Source organism: Mastigoproctus giganteus, chromosome 1, assembly GCF_048544385.1.
Source record: "Mastigoproctus giganteus isolate SK-2022 chromosome 1, ASM4854438v1, whole genome shotgun sequence".
NCBI classification, from domain to species: Eukaryota; Metazoa; Arthropoda; class Arachnida; order Uropygi; family Thelyphonidae; genus Mastigoproctus; species Mastigoproctus giganteus.
The window spans coordinates 10941510-10963247 of record NC_143575.1 but is presented as its reverse complement, the minus strand read 5'-3'; the positions used below and the strand labels follow the sequence as shown (position 1 = coordinate 10963247).

General features: G+C 36.4%; 1 protein-coding gene across 1 annotated transcript in view; it reads left to right on the top strand.

The window, feature by feature from the left end:
* Positions 1-267: 267 nt before the first annotated feature.
* Positions 268-21738, top strand: part of LOC150090549 (putative ATP-dependent RNA helicase DDX49) — a 45083-nt gene continuing 23612 nt past the window's right edge. Inside the window, exons 1-3 of the mRNA XM_090379620.1 lie at positions 268-391; positions 9832-10070; positions 20192-20386. Coding sequence (XP_090235746.1) covers positions 334-391; positions 9832-10070; positions 20192-20386 — 492 coding nt within the window. The 5' untranslated portion in view covers positions 268-333. The remainder of the gene's footprint in view (positions 392-9831; positions 10071-20191; positions 20387-21738) is intronic.

Here is a 21738-nt window from a genome sequence, read left to right as displayed (position 1 = left end):
ATATGGCCTGATTCTCCTAAAACATTTTACTACAACAACAGCAATGGGATTCTAATTTTTTGACCAGTGGGTGTATTTCTCAACTGTGATCACTTGAAAATCGGTTCGGATTTTTCACTACCGTGTGAGAGAATATGATCTGTATTCACCGAGTTACCTGAGAGGGAGGTGCGAATTTTGGGCTATAATTAATTAAAAGAGCACTTGAGGGCACTGTCGTATGAGAATTCTGCCGCTGCTTAGCAGACGCGTGTGGTACGTGTTTACGATTTTCAGCGTAATAGTTATCTTTCGCACATAAAACACAAACTGGATTAAATGGTTTAAGGCGCTATGTCTTTTAAAGATCTAAATTTAGACGACTGGCTTCTTCAACAATGTACTGCAATGGGTGAGTTATCTGTATATATTATGTTCATATGCAGTGCATGGAATGTACTTTCATGATTAGAACAACTGATCCACATGCCTGTTTGCTGCAGTCTGTACAAAATGTAATCATCGCTCCCCCCGCCATCCTTCCCGATCAATTTGGTAATGACTTTTGGTGCTGTCATTTCTTAGGTTTATTTGTCTTCTAGCCAGAAGGTTACAAAAACCGGTCTGTAGTATTAGTAGTGACAAGTGATGTAAAGAAGGAAGTTTATATCTCATGAGCCAAAAAAAACTACCCACCTTATCTGTGGGTAGTTTTTTTTGGCTCATGTATAAAAAAAAAAAAAAAATTCCCGAGTTACTCTGAGAGAGAGAGTCAAAAGTAGAACAGAATCATCAAGAAAGAGAAGTGTGATGATATCCAGCCCAGGACCCTGGGTGTGCCAAGCCCATACTCACCAGATGTCAGCCCCTGAGGTTATAATATTAGTAGTGGCAAATTATGCAAGAAAGCAAACTTATACAGCATCAGCAAAAAAAAAAAAAAAAACTTCCCATTTCACCTATCCATTCCTTCCAATAGTTTGTCTAGTTCTTGAATTTTTTTTTAAACAATCCATGTCCACAGCAACAGATGGAAGCTTGTTCCAGCAATCAACCTGCCTCTGGGCAAAGGCAATCTTCTGCACATTCATTCTGTAGCCATCCATCCAAAGTTTCAGTTTATGTCCCCTAATGTGTGTAGTCTGAGCAAGAGAATGAATCCCATCAGCATTGAGCTTGTTCAATCCATTCAAAGCCTTAAATGCCGCAAGCATTAGCATTAGTAGGGGCACACGATGCAAGAAAGCAAGCTTATGCAGCATTAGCCAAAAAAAATAGCTCGGATTTCACACCTCCATGCATTCCAAATACCTGTCCAGCTCAGCCTTAAATTTATTTAGGCTATCAACTTCCACAACAAAAGATGGAAGTCTGTTCCACCAATCAACCACCCACTGGCTAAAGGCAAACTTCCGCACATCTATTCTACAACTGTCTTTCCTCAATTTGAATTTATGCCCTCTCAGGTGATTACTCTGAGCAAGAGGAAGAATCCCATCAGCATTGAGCGTGCTGAAACCATTCAAGGCTTTATACACCTCAATCAGATCACCTCGCAGGTGCCTAGTCTCCAGACACTATAATTTGCAAAATTTAAGCCTTTCTTTGTAAGAGCAACCCTTTGTTCCATTCACTAATCTTGTTGCCCTTCTCTGTACTTGTTCCAACAGCTCTACATCCTTCTTAAAATGAGGCCTCCAGACCTGTATACAGTACTCAAGGTATGGCCTTATACAAGGGGATAATCACCTCCTTATCCCTGCTAGAAAAATTCCTGTATATCATTGACAAGACACAATGAGCTACTCTTCCACACCATCTGCACTGCTCAGAAAACTTCATATCTGCCTGCAAAATTACCCCAGGTCCTTTTCATTCTCTACCACTGTCAGTGTTGATATGTTATATTTCATTCTCTACCACACAGTTGATATGTTACTTTGGGGTTACTGCTTCCTATATGCAGTACTTTTACATTTGTCAATGTTAAACTTCATTTGTCAAATCTCAGCTCATATGCTCAACTTTTCTAGATCCTGTTGCAGCAGCATACTGTCATTAGTGTCATTAACAACTCTGCCAACCTTTGTATTGTGTGTAAACTTGGACATTAAGCCTGATATACCATCATCAATATCATTTATAAACACAGAAAACAACAATGGACCCAACACTGAACTCCGAGGGACTCCACCAATAACATTAGTCAAGAAGAGCAGTGTCCATCGATTACCTCTCTCTGTCTTCTCCCACTCATTCATCCTTTTATTCATAGCAGCAATTTGCCTCCAATCAGATCACCTCGCAGGTGCATAGGCTCCAGATGATATAATTCGCAGAACTTAAGCCTTTCTTGTTAAAAGTACCCTTTTGTTTCCCCATCACCAATATTGTTGCCCTTCTCTGTACCTGTTCCCACAGCTCTGTCTTTTCTAATTGGAGCCTTCAGACCTGTATGTAGTCTTATACAATAGAATAATCACCTCCTTATCCCTGCTAGCGAAATTTTGTATATCATTGACAAAACCAATGAGCTGTCCTTGCATCATGTCTGCACTGCTCAGAGAACTTTGTATCTGACTGCATAATTATGCCCAGGTCTTTTTCATTTTCCACTACCCTGAGTGTGGTACCACACAATTGGTACTACTATGTTACCCTGGAGTTACAGCTATCCAAATGCAGTACTCTGCATTTGTTAGTGTTAAACTTCAATTGTTATTTCTCACCTCATCTACCTAATTTTTTCTAAATCTTGATGCAGTAGCATACCTTCATTACTGTCGATAACCACCCAGCTAACCTTTGTATGATCTGCAAACTTATATTAATCCTGATATGCCTTCATCAATATCATTAAACAACAATGAGTCCAGTGCTGAACCTTGGAGGACTCCACATTAGGCCATGAAGAGCAGTGCCCATTGATAACCACTCTCTGCCTTCTACCACTCAACCATTATTTTATCGATAGCAGTAACTTGCCCTTAATGAAGCACTGCTCCAATTTGTATAGCAGCCTTTTATGTGCAACAGTATCAAAGGCTTTCCTAAAATCCAAGTATATGATATAATTATTTTTTACCTCCAGTTTCATTGTTACTGCATCATAGAATCCAATCTGATTAGTCAGACAAGACTTCACCCTTCACAAATCCATGTTGTGTGAAGTGACTCCATTATTTTCCCTGGAACAGTAGTTAGCTAACAGGGCTGTAGTTGTCATATTGGGCGCCTCCATAGCCAGGTGGGAAGGAGGAGCAGTGCGTAGCACATGCTTCTTGATTACACCGGGGTTCGAGCCGTCACCACCAAATATGGAGGATGCGGAAAGGTCAGGGACTGACCACCGCATATCTCTGAGCAATATGGCCTTAGTTGCTAATGCTCCTAAAAACCAAATAACAAAACAAACAAACAGTTGTCATATCATCCTTTGTTCCCCCTATGTGAATTGGGGGAACAAAGGATTTTCCCCCCATCTCCAGTCTGTGGGGGACTTCTGAGTCCAGAGATGCTCTCATAATTATGGCTAATTGTTTTCTTACCTCCTCAGCAACCTACCTTAATATAAGTGGTAGATCTCATCCACCTCACTGCCTTTTTTATGTTTTGCTCCAGTGGTTTCTCTTCCACTTTACCATCAGTTATCAAAAAATCTTTTAGCTCCCTGTTATTGTTTGATAAACTTTTGGCATCAATTCTGTTAAAGAGTTCCTCATGTGTGAATATAGATGCATTAGCATTTACATTCACACATGAGGAACGCTTTAGCTCTCTCTACATGCACACAAAATGCTCATTCAGTTTGTCAGCAAACTGAGCAGGATCATCAACTGTGAACCATTGATATTAAGTGGATTTTATATGATTCATTCCCTTCCTTCTAGTGTTCAGATAAGCAAAGAAGTCTTTGCTGTTTTTCTTTATATCTTTTGCCAAAGATTTCTCATATATTATGCCTTAGCTTGCCTAACCTCCTTTGTGACTTGATTACAGGCTACTTTATATCTACCAGAGGCTTCTGTGTCGCCTGTTAATTTATATGCATTCCATACATTTTGATTCCCTAATACAAGTCTTTCCCTGTGCTTATGTCACCAACTGACTCAACTTGCACTTACCACCCATGTTGACTGGATGCACTGCCTGTGTTGTCTGGAAAAAAAGAGTAGGGGTTCAATCAACATTTAGTTTAATCAATCCCTTTAAAGCCTTAAATTATTAATAAGAAAATCATGCCATGCTTTGCTGAAAAAAAAATTTTTTTTTTATGTTAATTGAATAGCAAATCCTTCATTTGCTCTCTATATATGTGTGTATATTTAAAGTACTAATAAGAAATTAATAAAGAAATAAGAAAGGGAGAATAAAAATAAGAGTATCAATAGTTTATAGGTAGCAGAGAGAGAAAAAAATACAAAAAAATAGATATACAAAATTAGAAAAATTAAGAAATAATATTGCTGTGTAGCTCTGAATCGTAGTGTGTGTCAGCCATCAGGATTGCAAGTAGAAATAGCAGTGACGTGTCTATTTATGATGTAAAATATATGCCAATATGCCAAAGATGTGGCATAAGTAGAAAATGAATGTTAAAATTTTTTACCTAAAAATTTAATTTAATTAAAATTTTTGGTTAAAAATAAAGAAAAATTAGTTTTTTTAGCTATATATTCCTTTCACATTATTCTTTCTCCCTTACTCTTTTTCACCACTTTTTGCTCATGTCTTTTCACTTTCTCACTTTTTTTTTATTTTGTTTATTTATTTGCTCATTTCATACATTTTTTCATTCTTTTTTTTTTTTTTCCCCCACTATACCTCATATTCAGATTTACTTCTAAATTTCCTGTATACTCTTTTTTTGTCCAGTTATATTTCAACTTTGGCATAGACTTTCTGCTAATTTTATTTCTCACTTCTCATTGACTAGGTTTGTATATTCAGTGAATAGTGTGCATTGGATAGTGTATGGCTGCATATTATTATGTGTAATGTTTTCTATACAACGTATGCACTATTTTTTGTTTTTTTATCTTTAGTGTTAAATTATTTTCATATTATTTTGTACTTAGCTGTAAGTATCATGAATTTGATCTGACCTTTTCTTATGTTTTTGTTAGATGTCACTAGTTTAAGCTATATATTTCAGTTTCTAGGTTTGTTATCTTTTGTGCCTTTTGTTTGTTTTTTTTTTTTCCCCTTGGTCTCATTTTCCTTGCCCTCATGGTGGTTGTTGTTGTTATTTGGTTTTTAGGAGCATTAGCAACTAAGGCCATATTGCTCCGGGGATATGCGGTGGTCATTCCCTGACCTTTCCGCATCCTCTGTATTTGGTGGTTGTGGGCTCAAACCCCGGTCTAATCAAGAAGCGTGTGCTACACGCTGCTGCTCCTGCCCACCTGGCTACGGAGACGCCTGCCCTCGTGGGTAGCACAGTTGGTAGAATTGCCATCCTCCACACACCAGGTGGAAAAGACCCAAGTTCGAGTCCCGTCGATACAAGAGGAATTTTTATAGGACTTTTTCACAATGTGGCTGAGTTAGTCAGTCTCAGGTGAGCGCAGTATGTTTTTTCCTCCCAGAAACTCGGGTTTTTCATCCAACAAACAGAAAATTGACTACAGAACACAATTTACAGACAGCACAAATTGCTATTGCTTTTAAAACCCAATAACAACAACATTGCCTTTGCTTTCTGCCTTTGTCACATTTGATTCATCATTTAATATCAAACTGTTGTTGCACATGCTCCTCATTTCGTGCAGCAAGTGCTCCTGTTACTGATAGGCTGGCATCTAATTGCAGCATTTGTTGAACACAAGGTTTTTAAATTTGCCTTTTTTCTCACTGAGAGGTCTAAAGGGTGTTTTAATATTAAAAATTAATTAAAAATATACGATCTTTAATATAAAACATGAATTTTTCACTGCTGTATTCAGAAAAGATTGAAAATAAAGTTGGCATCAAAAAAAATTGAGCAATTTGAGTTATTTTTTGCTGATTTTTCAAATTTCGGCCCACACAGAGGAATTTAAAATTTTCACATCTGATTACGGATCAGTAAACTTTTATTTCATTAAAACTTAATGAGTATTTTTAGTGGAAAAACAACACAATAAAATTTTCGACTATTATTTAAAAATGTAAAAGTGAAATTGATAAGCATTTCACTGTATTGGTAAAAGGTCAACCATTAATACACTAGAAGCACAATTAAAAAACTTTATTCAAATATTAAAGTTAAAATCTGGGTCTATTGGGGGTATGGGATGTCACTCTTGTTATAAAAGAGGGTGGTACTACTGTTGGGTTAACCACTACTTCATATTTATTGTATTCCCGTGTACAAGCATGTATATGTGCACCTGTAATGTTAGAGCCGTTTATACTCTTTTAACCATGCTGAGGTAAGTAACATTTGCCTAGTTTATTCAAAAATCAGTTAGCATAGTGCATTTCTGGTCCATATATTCCAGTCTATTAGAGTTAAGTAAACTGCCTATAATACACTTTGTACTTGCATATTGAGTCTGCTTAAAGAAATTTTTGTCATATCCCTTGGTCATTTGGCTTGAGTAGTAAAGTCATTAACCCATTAATGACCAGAATTTCCCCCAGAAGTTACTTTCAGAATTTTTATAGCAAGGTTATTAAGATTGCTTTAGTAAAAATATTAAGGACTAGTTGAGGTGGGTAGCATTTTTACATTTGTTTGTTATTTCGGGTGAAGGAAAACAAGGAAAAATGGTATGGCTTAGCAGCTGTAATAGAGAGAAAACAATAGTTGTCCCGGAGTCACTCACTAGGCTTTCTCTTATGTAGCATTAATATGTATTAATGCTACATTAAGAATTGGGAAGCCAAATGAGTGACCTTCAGCCACTTGTTGATTTCCTCCTCTGCTTTAGTAGTACAGTTGGTACTACTACTTAATTTTAATATATATTGTGCTATTATCTCTGATTTAATTAGGAATTGGAGTAGTGTTGGATTGGATTAGTATTCATTTTGTTAATTAACTCAACGTCAGTGGCTGGAGAAATTATTCTTACTTGTAAATAAAATTTAACTTTACAGCTTTAATAATATTGGAATTGATTCATCAGGAATGGCTGATTAAACCCAAGATACCTTCATCAGTTTCAATTACCCTTGAAATATTGAACTTTCGTAGTAATAATTTATTATTAAAGCCTTGCTTCTTCAAGAATGCACATTGCTGCAATATGCGTATAGTTTAAAGTTTACAGTGAATATTTGGTGTTGAATTTATGATGGAATCTTGCTTGACTAGTTTGATAAAAGTTTCCTGTTCACTTCTGATTATTTTATATTTGAAAGTGTATAAGTTTAGAATGTGTTTTTGAGCCTAATAATTGAGTATTGTTACTGAATGTACAATACATGCTGCTACTAAGGTGTTTGGTTCTTCTGATTGGCCTGTGTGGGCCAATTTTCTATGATGAATTGTTCTGTTTTAGGAAGATGACATAATGAACCATTTTTGATCCATAATTTCAAGATTTTAGGAGTGTATCCCACAAAGTTTTGTGGGATTGTATTTATTATTCTCTTATTGGACTTGATAGTGATTACAACTTTTTAATGGTACTATTACACTTCTAATATTTTACAAAAAAAAAAAAAAGAAGTTTTGCTGGCTTTTAATTTATTCCAAATACTATAAGCTCTGTATGGAAAAATTGTGAAAAAATAAATATAAAACTACTCCCCAACATATTTATTTTTACATATCCATCCACTTCTGATAACAAAAATTACCAAACAAATAATGTAAGTTGATTACAAACATAAATCAGAAAGTAGTCTCCAATCTTTATTTTTAAAGGGTTGATGAGATACAGAAAAGAAATTTTGTTGCTACAAAGAAATGTAGTTTCATTTTCAGAATAATCACCACAAATATTCAAATATCTATCCCAACATGGGGAGAATTTTTTAAAACCTTGTTACAGGACTGTTTCTTGACACTTTAACACCATTGTTGCACTGCTGATGTAGTCTAATTACTGTTAAAGAAATTTTTCCTTAAAGTTATCATTTAAGGTGGAAAAGCACGTGGAATTTCATGTTAAATCAGGCCATATGGGAGACCGAATAGAGTGTTCCATTCAGTTTGTTTCAACCAATATGTTGTCAGTTGCACAATATGTGGTTATGCATTGATACAAGATGTTGAATCTATCAAGAAGTTGATTATTTTCTTATGACCCTTCTCAGTGCCTATAGAGTTAGACAATTTTTCATTAATAGTATAGCCATGTTCTGGAGTGGTTGTCCAAGAATTTTCTGAAGTGTGGGTCTTTTAATGCATATAGGGACTGTAGCCCCAGTCTGGGACCACCACTGAAGTTCTGCAAAATTGACTGGAAGAATTTTTTTTTTTCCTGTTTCAGAAGATTATGTACATATCACTTCCTTAAACAGTTGACACTACTTACAAATAAGGGTGGATGAGGGAGAGAGGAATTAGCATTAGTAGAGGAATATGATGCAAGGAAGCAAGCTTATACAGCATCAGCCAAAAAAAAAAAAAAAAACCAACTTCCCATTTCACCCATCCATTCGCTCCAAAAGTTTGTCCACTTCCTTGAATTTATTAAGCTATCAACTTCCACAACACAGATGGAAGTTTGTTCCAGCTATCAACTACCCACCAGCTAAAAGCAAATTTCCACACATCTATTCAACAATTGTCGTTCCTCAATTTCAGTTTATGCCCCCTCAGTTTTGTAATCTGAGCAAATTGGAGGAAAGACTGAGTATGTGGTTGCAGAGCTTGGAAACTAGGCACCTTAGAGGAGATGAGGTATAACACTCTGAGAGGTGAAAGTAAAATGAATGGGGGGGCAACAAAACTTTCACTGTTATGAATGGTTCCAGAATTAGAATTCAAATTATAGGGCAGAGATTTAGATTGCATTGCAGGTAGGTTTTTTTTTTTTTTTTTTTTTTTTTTTAGCCAGTGAAAACTGAGGCTGGGGAAGTTTAAAAGTAAGCTGGATAGACTCCTGTGTAAGGTGGAGTCAAATAGGTAGTTGTTTTTTTTTTTTTTTATTATTTATTATCATTTTAATTAATTATTTTATTTATTATTATTATTATTTTATTTGTTTATTATTTTATTTTTTTATCTGGTGCAGCAAAAGCCTAAGATTTCCTTGTTGCACCATATGGTCATACTAACAATTCACACCTCTTATGTGTCTATGTGATTGGCCATTTATAATACATCATTGCAGAATCACATCTGAAAGAAAGTCAAATCATCTTCTAACATAGCATTTGATAAGTGTTCAGAATTACATTTCTGCACCACATCTAGTTTTTAAGTTGGAGAGTTTGCTTTTTAACTTGCAAACTGTTAAAAAAAAAAATAATAAAAATTGGTTAAGTACATTTTGTTTTTCTCCTTTCTAAATTGATAGGATGGAGGATTCAAGAAAAAAAATTTAAGTGAATACTCAAATTATAGTGACATAGAGATCCTTATGTCACTATAATTTGAGCCTCTTCTTTCTTTTTTGTTCCATGGTTCTAATTGCTAAGTGATTGTGATGAATAGGAGTGAGTGAGAGTCCTGTTTTGAATACTACAGCGTTGGTGCAGTTAATAAATTGTTGGTTGTGTATTTTAGTTTTTTTTTTTGTCAATTCTTTATTTGTGAATGTCAATAAGCTGTCCCTCAAATTTAAATCACTTTTCATAATTTCATGACCTCTGCATTAATCATATAATATGCTTAAGCCACACCTAATAATACTGTATACTACATTAACTTGTATTTACTTGACTAATAAATGTAACTTCTTTTTCATTATATAGGTCTTCAACATCCTACACCTGTACAGCATAACTGTATTCCACCAATTTTGAGAGGAAGTGACTGTATTGGATGTGCCCAAACTGGTAGTGGTAAAACATTAGCATTTGCACTCCCAATCTTACAGAAACTTGGTGAAGATCCATATGGAATATTTGCACTGGTTCTAACACCAACCAGAGAGCTAGCCTTTCAGATTGCTGAACAGTTCCAAGTTTTAGGGAAACCTATTGGGCTACAGGTAAGTTTATTTTTTTAAGGACTTGTAAAGTAACAGGAGAAATCTTATTTAACTCTAATACAAAATTTCCAAATTTGAAATGCACTTATTATTTTCAGAATACATGGTGCTACCTGAGTAGTCACCATGTATTCTGAAATTTGTAAATTATTTGTAAATAAAATAGATTTTCTGATAAGCTTTAGTGTTAATCATTTATAATGAATAAATGTGATTAGTGTTATAATGAAACACAAGTGCGTGCGGGTTCAAACAAGCATGAAAAATTCTGTACCTGCACATTGGCTGTTAAACCAGTTTGTTTTCAAAAATTTTTTTCATAGTTTTTAGTTTAGTATCCCCAGTTTTTAATTTACACAGGATGATTATAATTAAACCACATTGCTTTGAAGGTCTGTAGATGAAAAATAGCTAATTACACACAGTTGAAATTTAGAATAAATAGTATATTACAGAAAAGTTTGCAGATGTTACAAAGGATGGCAGGGTGGTTAATGATGGGCTGGTCTGACAAATGGCAGAAAAAATTTAACATTGCAAAATGCAAGGTAATACATATGGGTAGCAGTAATCCCAGATAAATGTACCAACTCTGTGGCACTACACTTAGGTTAGTGGAAAATGAAAATGATGTGGGAGGTGCTGAATAGTTGTGCAGTCAGCATTAGCATTAGCAGAGGCATTTGATGCAAGAAAGCAAGCTTATGCAGCATCAGCCAAAAAAAAAAAAAAAAAACAATCCACTTCCACTTCACCCCTCTGTTCGTTCAAAATATCTGTCCAGCTGAGCCTTAAACTTATTTAGGCTATCAACCTCCACCACAAGGGATGGAAGTCTGTTCCACCAACCAACCAACCACCCGCTGGCTAAAGGCAAATTTCCGCACGTCTATCCTACATCTGTCTTTCCTCAATTTGAATTTATGCCCTCTCAGGTGATTTTTCTGAGCTAGAGGAAGAATCCCATCAGCATTGAGCATGCTTAAACCATTCAAGGCTTTATACACCTCTATCAGATCACCTCGCTGGTGCCTAGTCTCCAGACACTGTAATTTGCAAAACTTAAGCCTTTCTTCGTAAGAGCACCCCTTTGTTCCATTCACTAATCTTGTTGCCCTTCTCTGTACTCGTTCCAGCAGCTCTACATCCTTCTTGAAATGAGGCCTCCAGACCTGTATACAGTACTCTAGGTGTGGCCTGACCATTGCCTTATACAATGGAATAATCACCTCCTTATCCCTGCTGGAAAAATTCCTGTATATCATTGACAATACTCCATGAGCTACTCTTGCAGCCCGTCTGCACTGCTCAGAGAACTTCATATCTGCCTGCACAACCACCCCCAAGTCCCTTTCATTCTCTACCACTGTCAGTGTAGTACCACACAGTTGATACGTTGCTCTGGGGTTGCTGTTTCCCATGTGTAGTACTTTACATTTGTTAATGTTAAACTTCATTTTCCACCTCTCAGCCCATCTGCTCAACCTTTCCAGATCCTGTTGCAGAAGCATAGTGTCAGTAGTGTCCTTGACAACCCTGCCAACCTTTGTATCGTCTGCAAACTTGGACATTAAGCTTGATATACCATCATCAATATCATTTATAAATACAGAAAACAATAATGGACCCAACACTGAGCCCTGAGGGACTTCACTAATAACATTAGTCCATGATGAGCAGTGTCCATTGATTACCACTCTCTGTCTTCTCCCCCTCAACCACCCCTTTATCCATAGAAGCAATTTGCCTCCAATGTCACACTGCTCCAATTTGTGTAGCAGTCTTCCATGTGCAACAGTATCAAAAGCCTTTCTAAGATCCAAGTATATAATATCAAAGTTATTCCCTGCATCCAGTTCTTTGGTGACTGCATCATAGTATCCAATCAAGTTGGTCAGGCAAGACTTCCCCTTAACAAAACCATGCTGTGTCTGAGCTATAACTGAAGTCTTGTCTAAATGATCTTGCAGTGCTTCTTTAACCAGTGCCTCCATTAATTTTCCTGGAACAGAAGTTAAGCTCACAGGTCTATAATTACTTGTGTCAGCCTTTGATCCTCCTTTGTGAATTGAGGTCACATTTGCACATTTCCAGTCTATGGGTACCTCCCCTGAGTCCAAGGAAGCTCTCATAATTATGGCTAAGGGTTTGCTTACTTCCTTTGCTGCCTCCTTTAATATAACTGGATAGATCCCATCCACCCTAGGTGCCTTTCTTGTGTTTATCTTCAACAGTTTCTCCTCCACTTTACTCCCAGTTATTTCAAGATTCTGTAGCTTACTGCTAGAGTTGAATACACCTCTGGCATTCCCCTTGCTGAATAACTCCTTATGTGTGAATGTCGATGCAAAATATTCATTTAGTTTGTTAGCTACCTGAGCAGGATCATCAACAGTTGACCCATCAATATCAAGTGGACCAATCTGATTCACCCCCTTCCTTCTAGAGTTTACATAAGTAAAGAACTCTTTGCTGTTTTTCTTTGCATCCCTTGCCAAGGATTTCTCGTAATCTGCCTTCGCCTGCCTAACCTCCTTTGTAACTTGGTTGCATATCAACTTGTATCTATCATAGGCTTCTGTGTCATGTGTGAATTTGTAAGTATCCCATGCATTTTTCTTCTCTGCCATATGCCTCATTAGTTCATCTGACATCCATTTTGGCCTAAACCTTGAACAATATTTCTTAGTTGGTATGTAAAGCCTAGTAGCTTCCAAGATAAGTTCTTTGAATGCTTCCCATTTTGAATTTGCTGTTGGTAACAACATCAGTTGGTCCCACTGTATAGAATTTAAATACTGTCTCAGTCCATCGTAGTCGCCTTTACGGAAGCAATAACCCTTCCCTTTACCCCTAATGGTAGTTACCTCTTTGAGTAAATCCCACTTGAGCACACTGTGATCACTGCCACCTAGTGGTTCATTTATCTGCAGATTCTTAATGCATGAAGAATCACTGCTGATAATCAAATCAAGAGTATTACTCCCTCTAGTTGCCTCCCGAACATGCTGATGTAGAAAACAATCATCCAATAAATCCACAAAAGCCCTGCTAATGCGTGAGTAACCAGCCCCCAAATTCCAGTCAATATCTGGGAAATTAAAATCTCCCATTATAAGACTCTCTGATTTACTGGCCCACTCTATTTCCCTGTACAGTTCCTTATTATACTCATCAGTGTCATTAGGCCTATAGCACACTGCTACTCTCAGTTTTGATCTCCCAATGCTTATGTCACACCAAACTGACTCAACACTGCACTGTCCAGCGATGTCGACTGGCTTCACTTCCTTGGTTTTGATGTGTTTCTTAACTAATAGCATAACCCCTCCCCCCTTCCTATCCTGTCTATCCTTTCTGTAGACGTTGTACTCCCCAAATTGCAGTTCTGCATCCCTTATATCTGTGTGACACCACGTCTCTGATATGAAGTTCTCTGAGCAGTCCATACAGATGCTAGTACAGTTAATGGGGTTTAGTCAATGATATAGGAACTGTGATAGCAGGGATAAGGAGGTAATTATCCCAATTGTACAATGCACTGGTTAGGGTGCATCTTGAGTACTGCATACAGGTCTGGAGGCATCATTTTAGGAAGGATGTAGGTATACTGAAATGGGTGCAGAAAAGGGCAGTGAGATTGATGAGGGGAACAAAAGGGTGGTCTTACCAACAAAGGCTTCAGTTCTGCAAACAGTCTGGAGGCTAAGGAACCTGCGAGGTGATCTGATTAAGGTGTTTCAGGCTTTGAATGAATTGAGCAAGCTCAGTGCTGATGGCATTCTTCCTTTTGCTGAGATTACACACAAGGGGGCATAAATTCAAATTGAGGAAGGATGGTTGCATTCAGCTAGTGGGTGGTTGATTGTTGGAACAAACTTCTATATGTTGTAGAAGTGGGAGTTTGAATAAATTCAAGAAAGACCTAAACAAACTATTGGAGAGGATGAGCACATGATTTAAAAAATTATTTTTTATTTTTGGGCGATGCTTTATAAATTTGTTTTCTTGCATTATTCGCTGTATAAATGTAGTGGATTCCAGTTATTTGGGACTAATGCACTTTGGCCTGATTAAGCAGCTGCCCCAGTTATACAACGTTTCATATAAATAGTTAAAAATACGGTGGACTTCTGCTTTATGATTGGTTCACTGTACAATCAAATTACGCTACAGTAGACTCTCCATAATAAAATACCGTTCACTATACAATATCTAGTAAGTGCCAGTCATTGTGATCACATTTGTAAATTGAATTTTAATCCTATTAAATGGTGATTCTATTAAGCAAAAATAGGAGGAATATTATCTACAGGCTATAAAAGTAAAGATATATTAAGCACAATCTTAGACTTTATTACCTTACCAATTAAAAAATTAAATGATACATGAAAATTGGAAGATTTTCCACAAGTTAGCAAAATAAAAATAAATTTATGCTTACATACATAGCTTAATTAATACTATAATATGTTCATACTAACTAATTAATATTTCTGTTCACTGACATTTTTTATTTTGGGTTGTAAAATTTTGCACAATAAAAAATATAAGCAGTCAATAACAAAGAGCATGGCACGCACAAACTGCAATTAACGATATGTGCAAGCGAGATAGGGAGTAACAAGTTTACAAAGCTTAAAAAATAGGAATGAAGAGAAGATTCTGAAAATTTATTTATATTTTTATATGAATTGAAGATTTCAGTGAAGGAGAAACACATTTTACCATAACGTAAAAACCCACAGAATTCCAGCTACCATTATTATCACAAATGCAATAAGATCGAGTTTACTACCCATTTATAGTAGATTCCACTAACAGAAAAGCTCAGTAAACAGGAAACTGCAAATTTTTTTTTTATTGTTTTATGGTTGTGACCTGCAGAAATCGGACTGGACCACATGGTATGGTTGGAGACAATTGTAGGGTAATCTCAAGTGCTGCAGTCTCCTGTTCCGATTAAACGACATGTTGTCCCAATTAAGTGAAAAAAACTCTGGATATTTTCTCAATTAGGTTCTGTTCTTTAAGATTTGTCCCAATTAACTGGTCGCCCAAATAACCAGAATCCACTGTATTAATTCTAAAAGGAGTAATACAAAAAAAAAGTTCTGTAAATTACTACCAGGGATAGCACTATACATTCACCATGCTGTTTAGTCTCTACAGAGTAGGCAATGGATCAATCTACTTTTTTTTTATAGTACCTATACAATTGATGATATCAGTACTTTTAAAGTTGGGTGTATGGTATTTGGAGTTTTCTACCAGGAATTTCACCAAGTTCTTACTGTTAACTGTGCAGAATCCTCTAGACATTCCTTGAAATGCCCTTTTATATCCTATAGAATTGCCAGGAATGTAATCCGTACCAGCTGCCAGTTTGTCTTATCCAAGGGAGTAGGATATGAGTTATAAATCAGTATTTGCATGCCATTAGTTAAAAACAAATCCCAGTGGTTTAAAGGTTTTCTGGAAAGTCACATTTCTAGAGGGCTACTCTGACTACTTGTATCTTTCTGTTTTTGATTGATGTTGTTTACCATACATTGTCCATTAATGTGTGAATAATGCTATTACAGTGTGAGGGAGCATGGAATGATCTGCAATTTGTATATGGGTCTGTGAAAAAGGATTTACGATACACTCAAGTTTTTTTTTTTTCAAGTATGAGCCTATTTTCTCCCTTCACCATTACATCAAAAAAGTAGGGCTTGTGCATGGTTGTTCCTGATCTCTATAGTAATCTCAACACATCTCAATGGCTATTCCAATTTCAGGAAATTGGAATAGCCATTGAGATGTGTTACCACCCCCCAAAGAATGGTGAATATATACTCTTCCACAGAGTGATAGGAACTTATGGGTGTGGATCAATATACCAATTACAGATAAAGCCATACTCCCTCACATGGCACTTCCGTAGCCAGGTGGGCAGGAGCAGCAGTGCATAGCACACACTACTTGATTAGACCGGAGTTCGAGCCCCTGACCACCAAATACGGAGGACGTGGAAAGGTCAGGGAATGACCACCACATATCCCCGGAGCAATATGGCCTTAGTTGCTAATGCTCCTAAAAACCAAACAACAACTCCCTCACACTGTTGTACTATTACTTGCATACTAATGAGCAAGATATGGTCATGCTGAAAGATATAGGTAATTAGTCAGAGCAGCCCACTGGGAGTTGTTTTTAGCTAGGAAGCACATGGATATTGATTTATTGCTGCTACCCCAATCCCTTGGATTGGACTCTAGCTGAGCTTGTGGTACAGCTCTCATTCCTTTCTAACTGGGGAGTATTCTAAGGAATTGCTAGGATTTTACACAGTTATGATATTAATATGGTGCATTTTCCTGATAGAAAATTATAAACACTGCCAAAAAAAAAAAAAAAAAAAAAAAAAGTACCATTAATGCAGAAACGTGGGGGTGATTTATTGCATACCATGTAGAGACTGTGATGTAAGCTATATTAGCAAGGCCATCCATCATCTGAAGGCCACTTAAAACACCATATTACTTCCATTGTTGAATGCAGATTTCACCCAGTCAGTGATAGTTGTGCATTATTGGCAAAATCTCTTGCCAAAATATTATCAAATTATAGTTGGTGCATGTTTCAAGACCCATTGTTTATTGGATTCGTCAGCATACACTAGTTTACCATATGACTATTCTGAACAAATTCGTAAATGAATGAATGATACCCCAAACGTGGGTGGGGTATCACCCACATTTGGGGTATCATTCATTCAGAGAGAGCGGGTGGGGGAGTGTTATTTGACCAAACCTGTTGTTCTTATTTTTTGGGTGAAGAAAGTTTGGTAACTTCCACTGTAATGACTGGAATTTTGTTTCAGGGTCACTCATTCACTTGATTTTCATACAATACAGTTGATGAAATTAGGTCCATTTCCATCCTTATTTTTAGCTCCTCACACAGTTCTGGAGGTGATGCTTTTGCTCATCACTGAACAATCTTGCCACAAATTTAGCAACATTTATGCATGCAAGGTTTTTCGGCCAAAATCACCTGACTTGATCCAAAGGAGTTTGGATTTTTTAACAGCAGTTTCTCAGATGGTTAATTGCCAATCAAAATAATTACGGTAGGATCTCAATTATCCAAGCTTCTAAAGGATCTCAATTCTCCAAGGTTTCCGTTAACTGAGCAAACTGACCAATACAAAAAAAGTAAATTATAATGAAGAATGTTAGTAGTTAAAGATTGTGCGACTAATCCGGATGTGAAAAGCTTTTGCATCTATCAGTAGTGATGGTGTCGCAACAACAAGATTAATACGACTTTTCTTAAAATTTGGACACACCCATCGTGTCCAGTGAAGAAAAACCCTTGAGTTGCAGATCATCGCAAAAAATTATGGCCAGTATTTTGGGGCAGAGAAAGCCTAATTTCTGTTGATTTTTTAGAGAAAGGTCAGACTATAAATAAGGAAAGATATTGCCAAACACTTGATAAGCTGAATGGGGCTATAAAACAAAAAAATGAAGGTTCTCATAGGACACCAAATCACATTACACTATGATAATGCCAGGCCACACACTGCCCATATGACTCAGGTGAAAACTGCAGACCTAAGGTGGAGAGTTTTGCCTTAACTTGCGTATAGCCCAGACTTGGCACCATCCATTACTTTCTCTCTTTGGACATACGAAGAGATATCTTTGTGGAAAGCACTTTGAGTGATGAGGTGCTTAAAAAAGAGCAGTGACAGGCTGGCTTCAACAACAGGGTCCATCCTTTTAGTATAGTGCATATATGAGTTTGAAAGAGCAGTGGCAATAACATATTGATAAACAAGGTGGGTACATAGAGTAAATTCGACATGCTTCTCATTGTTTGTTTAATAAAAATATAAATTTTAACTTTGCATCTATTGTTGTAGTAGTAGTGGTGGTGGCAAATGATGCAAGCATATATAGCATCAGCCAAAAAAAAAACAAAACCACACACTTCACCTATCCATACCCTCCAAGAATTTGTCAATCTTTTCCTAGAATTCATTCAGACCATCTACTTCCACAACAACAGATGGAAGGCTGTTCCAATGATCAACCATAACATGAGACTACACTCAAGGGGGGCTTTAATTCAAGTTCAGAACGGATAGCTGAAGACAATCTTCTGCACATATATCCTGCAACCATCCATTCTCAACTTGAATTTATTTCCCCTTCATAAGTCTCAGCAAAAGAAAGAATGCCATATATTTTTAATCCCTTTTTATACCATAAAAGTAGAATATCTTAAATTTTTATGGCCAAAGAGGCATTACTTGTGGACTGATCCCATATATGTTGGCTATTATATACAGGCAACCCCCGTATAACACAGTACTTCTACAACACGGTTTCACCTCTAACACAATTGATAAATTGCGGAAATCCTCGCACAACATGGTATTCTACGACATGGTTTCGCTCTAACACGATTGATAAATTGCGGCAATCCTTGCACAACACGGTGTGCAAGGATTTCGGTAAACCTTGCATCACAGGGTATTTTTCAGCTTTTGTGCGGGGGAAACCCTGCTCTTATGTTGGATGTAATTCAACGTTTCCACTCTTTTTGAATTCCCGCTGTTGGCTCACTAGCAAAAAAAAAAAAATTATTGAGAAATCCCTGTATTTTATTTTGTTGGGAAATTCCCATGTTATGTTCTGTGCTATTGAATTTGTAAAAAAATCTAGATTTCAAAGTTTTATTACTATTGGATAGCACACCAGACCATCCAAAAGATTTAAGTCATCCAAAATTTGAAGTTATGTTTCTACCGCCACAGTTGTACTGGGTTAATACAACTTCTTTCATTCAGCCATAGATCAAGGCACTATGTCCACCTTTAAAACTCATTCCATCAGAAATTTTTTACAGTGGATTTTGGAAAAAATTGATTCTGATTCTATTGAAGTAATGGAGGCAGGGAAACATTTCTCAGTTGTGGACTGTATCAGAATCATAGCTTTATCGTTCAAAATAAAACCATCAACATTAATGAGTGTTGGAAAAGTGTATGACCAGAGTCAGTTCATTCAGGAAATATGGTCGAGCCGACAGAAAACGGAATCAGTGTAATAGTAGAACTTGCTACGTCGGTAGGAGGGGAAGGTTTTGATGACTACTGAAACCCTCGTGGGTAGCACAGTTGATATAATCGCCCTCCTCCCACACACACTGGGTAGAAAAGACCTGAATTCAAATTCCATCAATGATGGGAGGAATGAATTTTTATGGGTCTTTTTTCACAATGTGGCTGAGTGAGTTGGGCTCAGGCGAGGGTAGCATGGTTTTTTCTCCCGGAAACTCTGGTTTTTTATCTAGCAAAACAGAAAATCGATCTCGGGACACACACAATTTATAGACAATATACACAGAGTAACATGGCCTTAGTCACTGATGCTCCTAAAAAAATTAAAAAAAGATATGATTACTGAAGACGTTAAAGAATTACTGGTAGAAAAAGAAGCTGGCATAGCAGATTTGGTGCAAATGGCATCTGAGGTAAAATCAGTTCAATTCAGATGATGATATCACAGATGACAATTCTAAACTTCCAAATTTTACACTAAAAAGCATAGGGGAAGGCATAAAGTTAGCCAAGCAATTAGAATCTTATTTTTTGAATGCAGATTCTTGAATGAAAGGAGCCCAAAGTTCAAAAGGGAGCTTCAAAAATGCGTAGTTCCATATTATAAAATTCACAAAGATTTATCAAGCAAAAGCAAACAAACCTAGATTACTGATTTTTTTAAAGAGAGAGAGAGCGGAAGATACATGAAATCTAGAATGGTGTATTTTTGTTAGCTTTTGGAACATAGCCCCATTTTTTGTACTTTTTTGTACCATATAATACGGTTTCGCACAAACTATATTTTACAAGAACCTAATAACTGTGTTATACGAGGGTTACCTGTATATTTTGTTATATAGCACTGTATATTTTTTTTGAATCAGTTAAAATGTTAACTGTTTATAAGATTCCAGGATGTTATATCATTGACATTTATTTTTTTAATTTAATTTATAATACATTATTGTCTATATATATATATATATATATATATATATATATATGCAATTTGTAATTTTAGGATTGCATCATTGTTGGTGGAATGGATATGATGATTCAAGGCAAAGCACTTGCATCCAGTCCACATATAGTTATTTCTACTCCTGGTAGGCTTGCTGATCACCTAGAAAGCTGTGATACGTTTACACTAAAGAAAATTAGGTTTCTTGTTCTTGATGAGGCTGATAGATTATTAGAAGGTCATTTTGATGAGCAGGTAACAGCTTTACTTGTTTTAAAATGTTACAGTAAAAACAATGATAAATATATACTCTTTATAGTGACCCTCTTTTTAAATCCCAACATGTTATAATGTCCTATGTGGTTGGTCCCAGCCAATTTCTCATTAATCTAATGCTATTAATCTAATGCTTTTATTTTCAATGCCATACATTCAGTATGGCATTGAAAATAAAAGCATTTCTCTATAATGACCATAAATTTCTACCCCTTAATCTAAATTTTTACTTTTTTATTACAATATTCACATTAAAAAATGACAGAATGCTTGAAATATATTAGAGTAATTGACAAGCTTGCAGCTTGACTGTGAAAATCATTTGTTAAGATTTCCCATGCTCTTTCCTTGCAGTGCAATAATGAAATGAACATTGGCTAGAAGTTAATTTTGTTAGTTAGTGTATAATTATTGGTATGGCTCTAAGAAAGCAAATAGCTTTGCCAATTGCAGATAAAATTAGGATTTTACAAACTATAGATAATGGTGTGCATTCTAAGACTGACATCTCAAAACAGTTCTGCATTCCTAAGAGTACTCTGTTTACTATTCTGAAAAATCAGAAAAAGATTGAAAGTTTAGAGAAATCTGCTGCACCGAGTAGGATTCAAGCACGAAAGGCAAAGTATCTGGATCTTGAAAAGGTACTTTTGGAATGGCTAATAATGATGCATGCAGAAAACATTCCCATTGATGGTAATCTTTAAAAGCTAAGGCTGAATCATTTGTGCATCAAATGGATACTGAAGAATTTAAAAGTTCAGGTGGATCATTCCAGAAATTTAGGAATTGTCATGGTCTGCCTTTCAAAAAAGTGTGTGGTGAAAGTGCAACTGTGGACATTGGCGCTACAAAGGAATGGAAGGAAAATGTTTTGCTAACATATGACCACAATGACGTCTTCAATGCTGATGAAACTGGACTCTTTTTTTTTTTTTAATTGCTACCGGATAAAACACATTTAAAGACAAGAAATTGTAGTGGCAGAAAAAAGGCCAAACAACAAATTACCGTTTTCCTAGCAGCAAACATGTTTGGCACAGAAAAGCTTGCTCTTTTAATCATTGGGAAAGCCCAGAAGCCTCAATGCTTTAAAGGCATTACTGACTATGTATCTTGCAAATCAAAAGGCATGGATGAGATCACAAATCCACGAAGAATGGATCAGAGACTTAGATCGCAGGATGAATGAGAACAGAAAAATTTTGCTGTTTGTTAATAACTGCAGCCCTCATTGTCAAGTAAAAGACTTACGTGCAATCACTGTCGAGTACTTACCCCCAAATACAATGTCATTTCTTCAGCCACTTGATCAAGGTGTAATCCAGTGT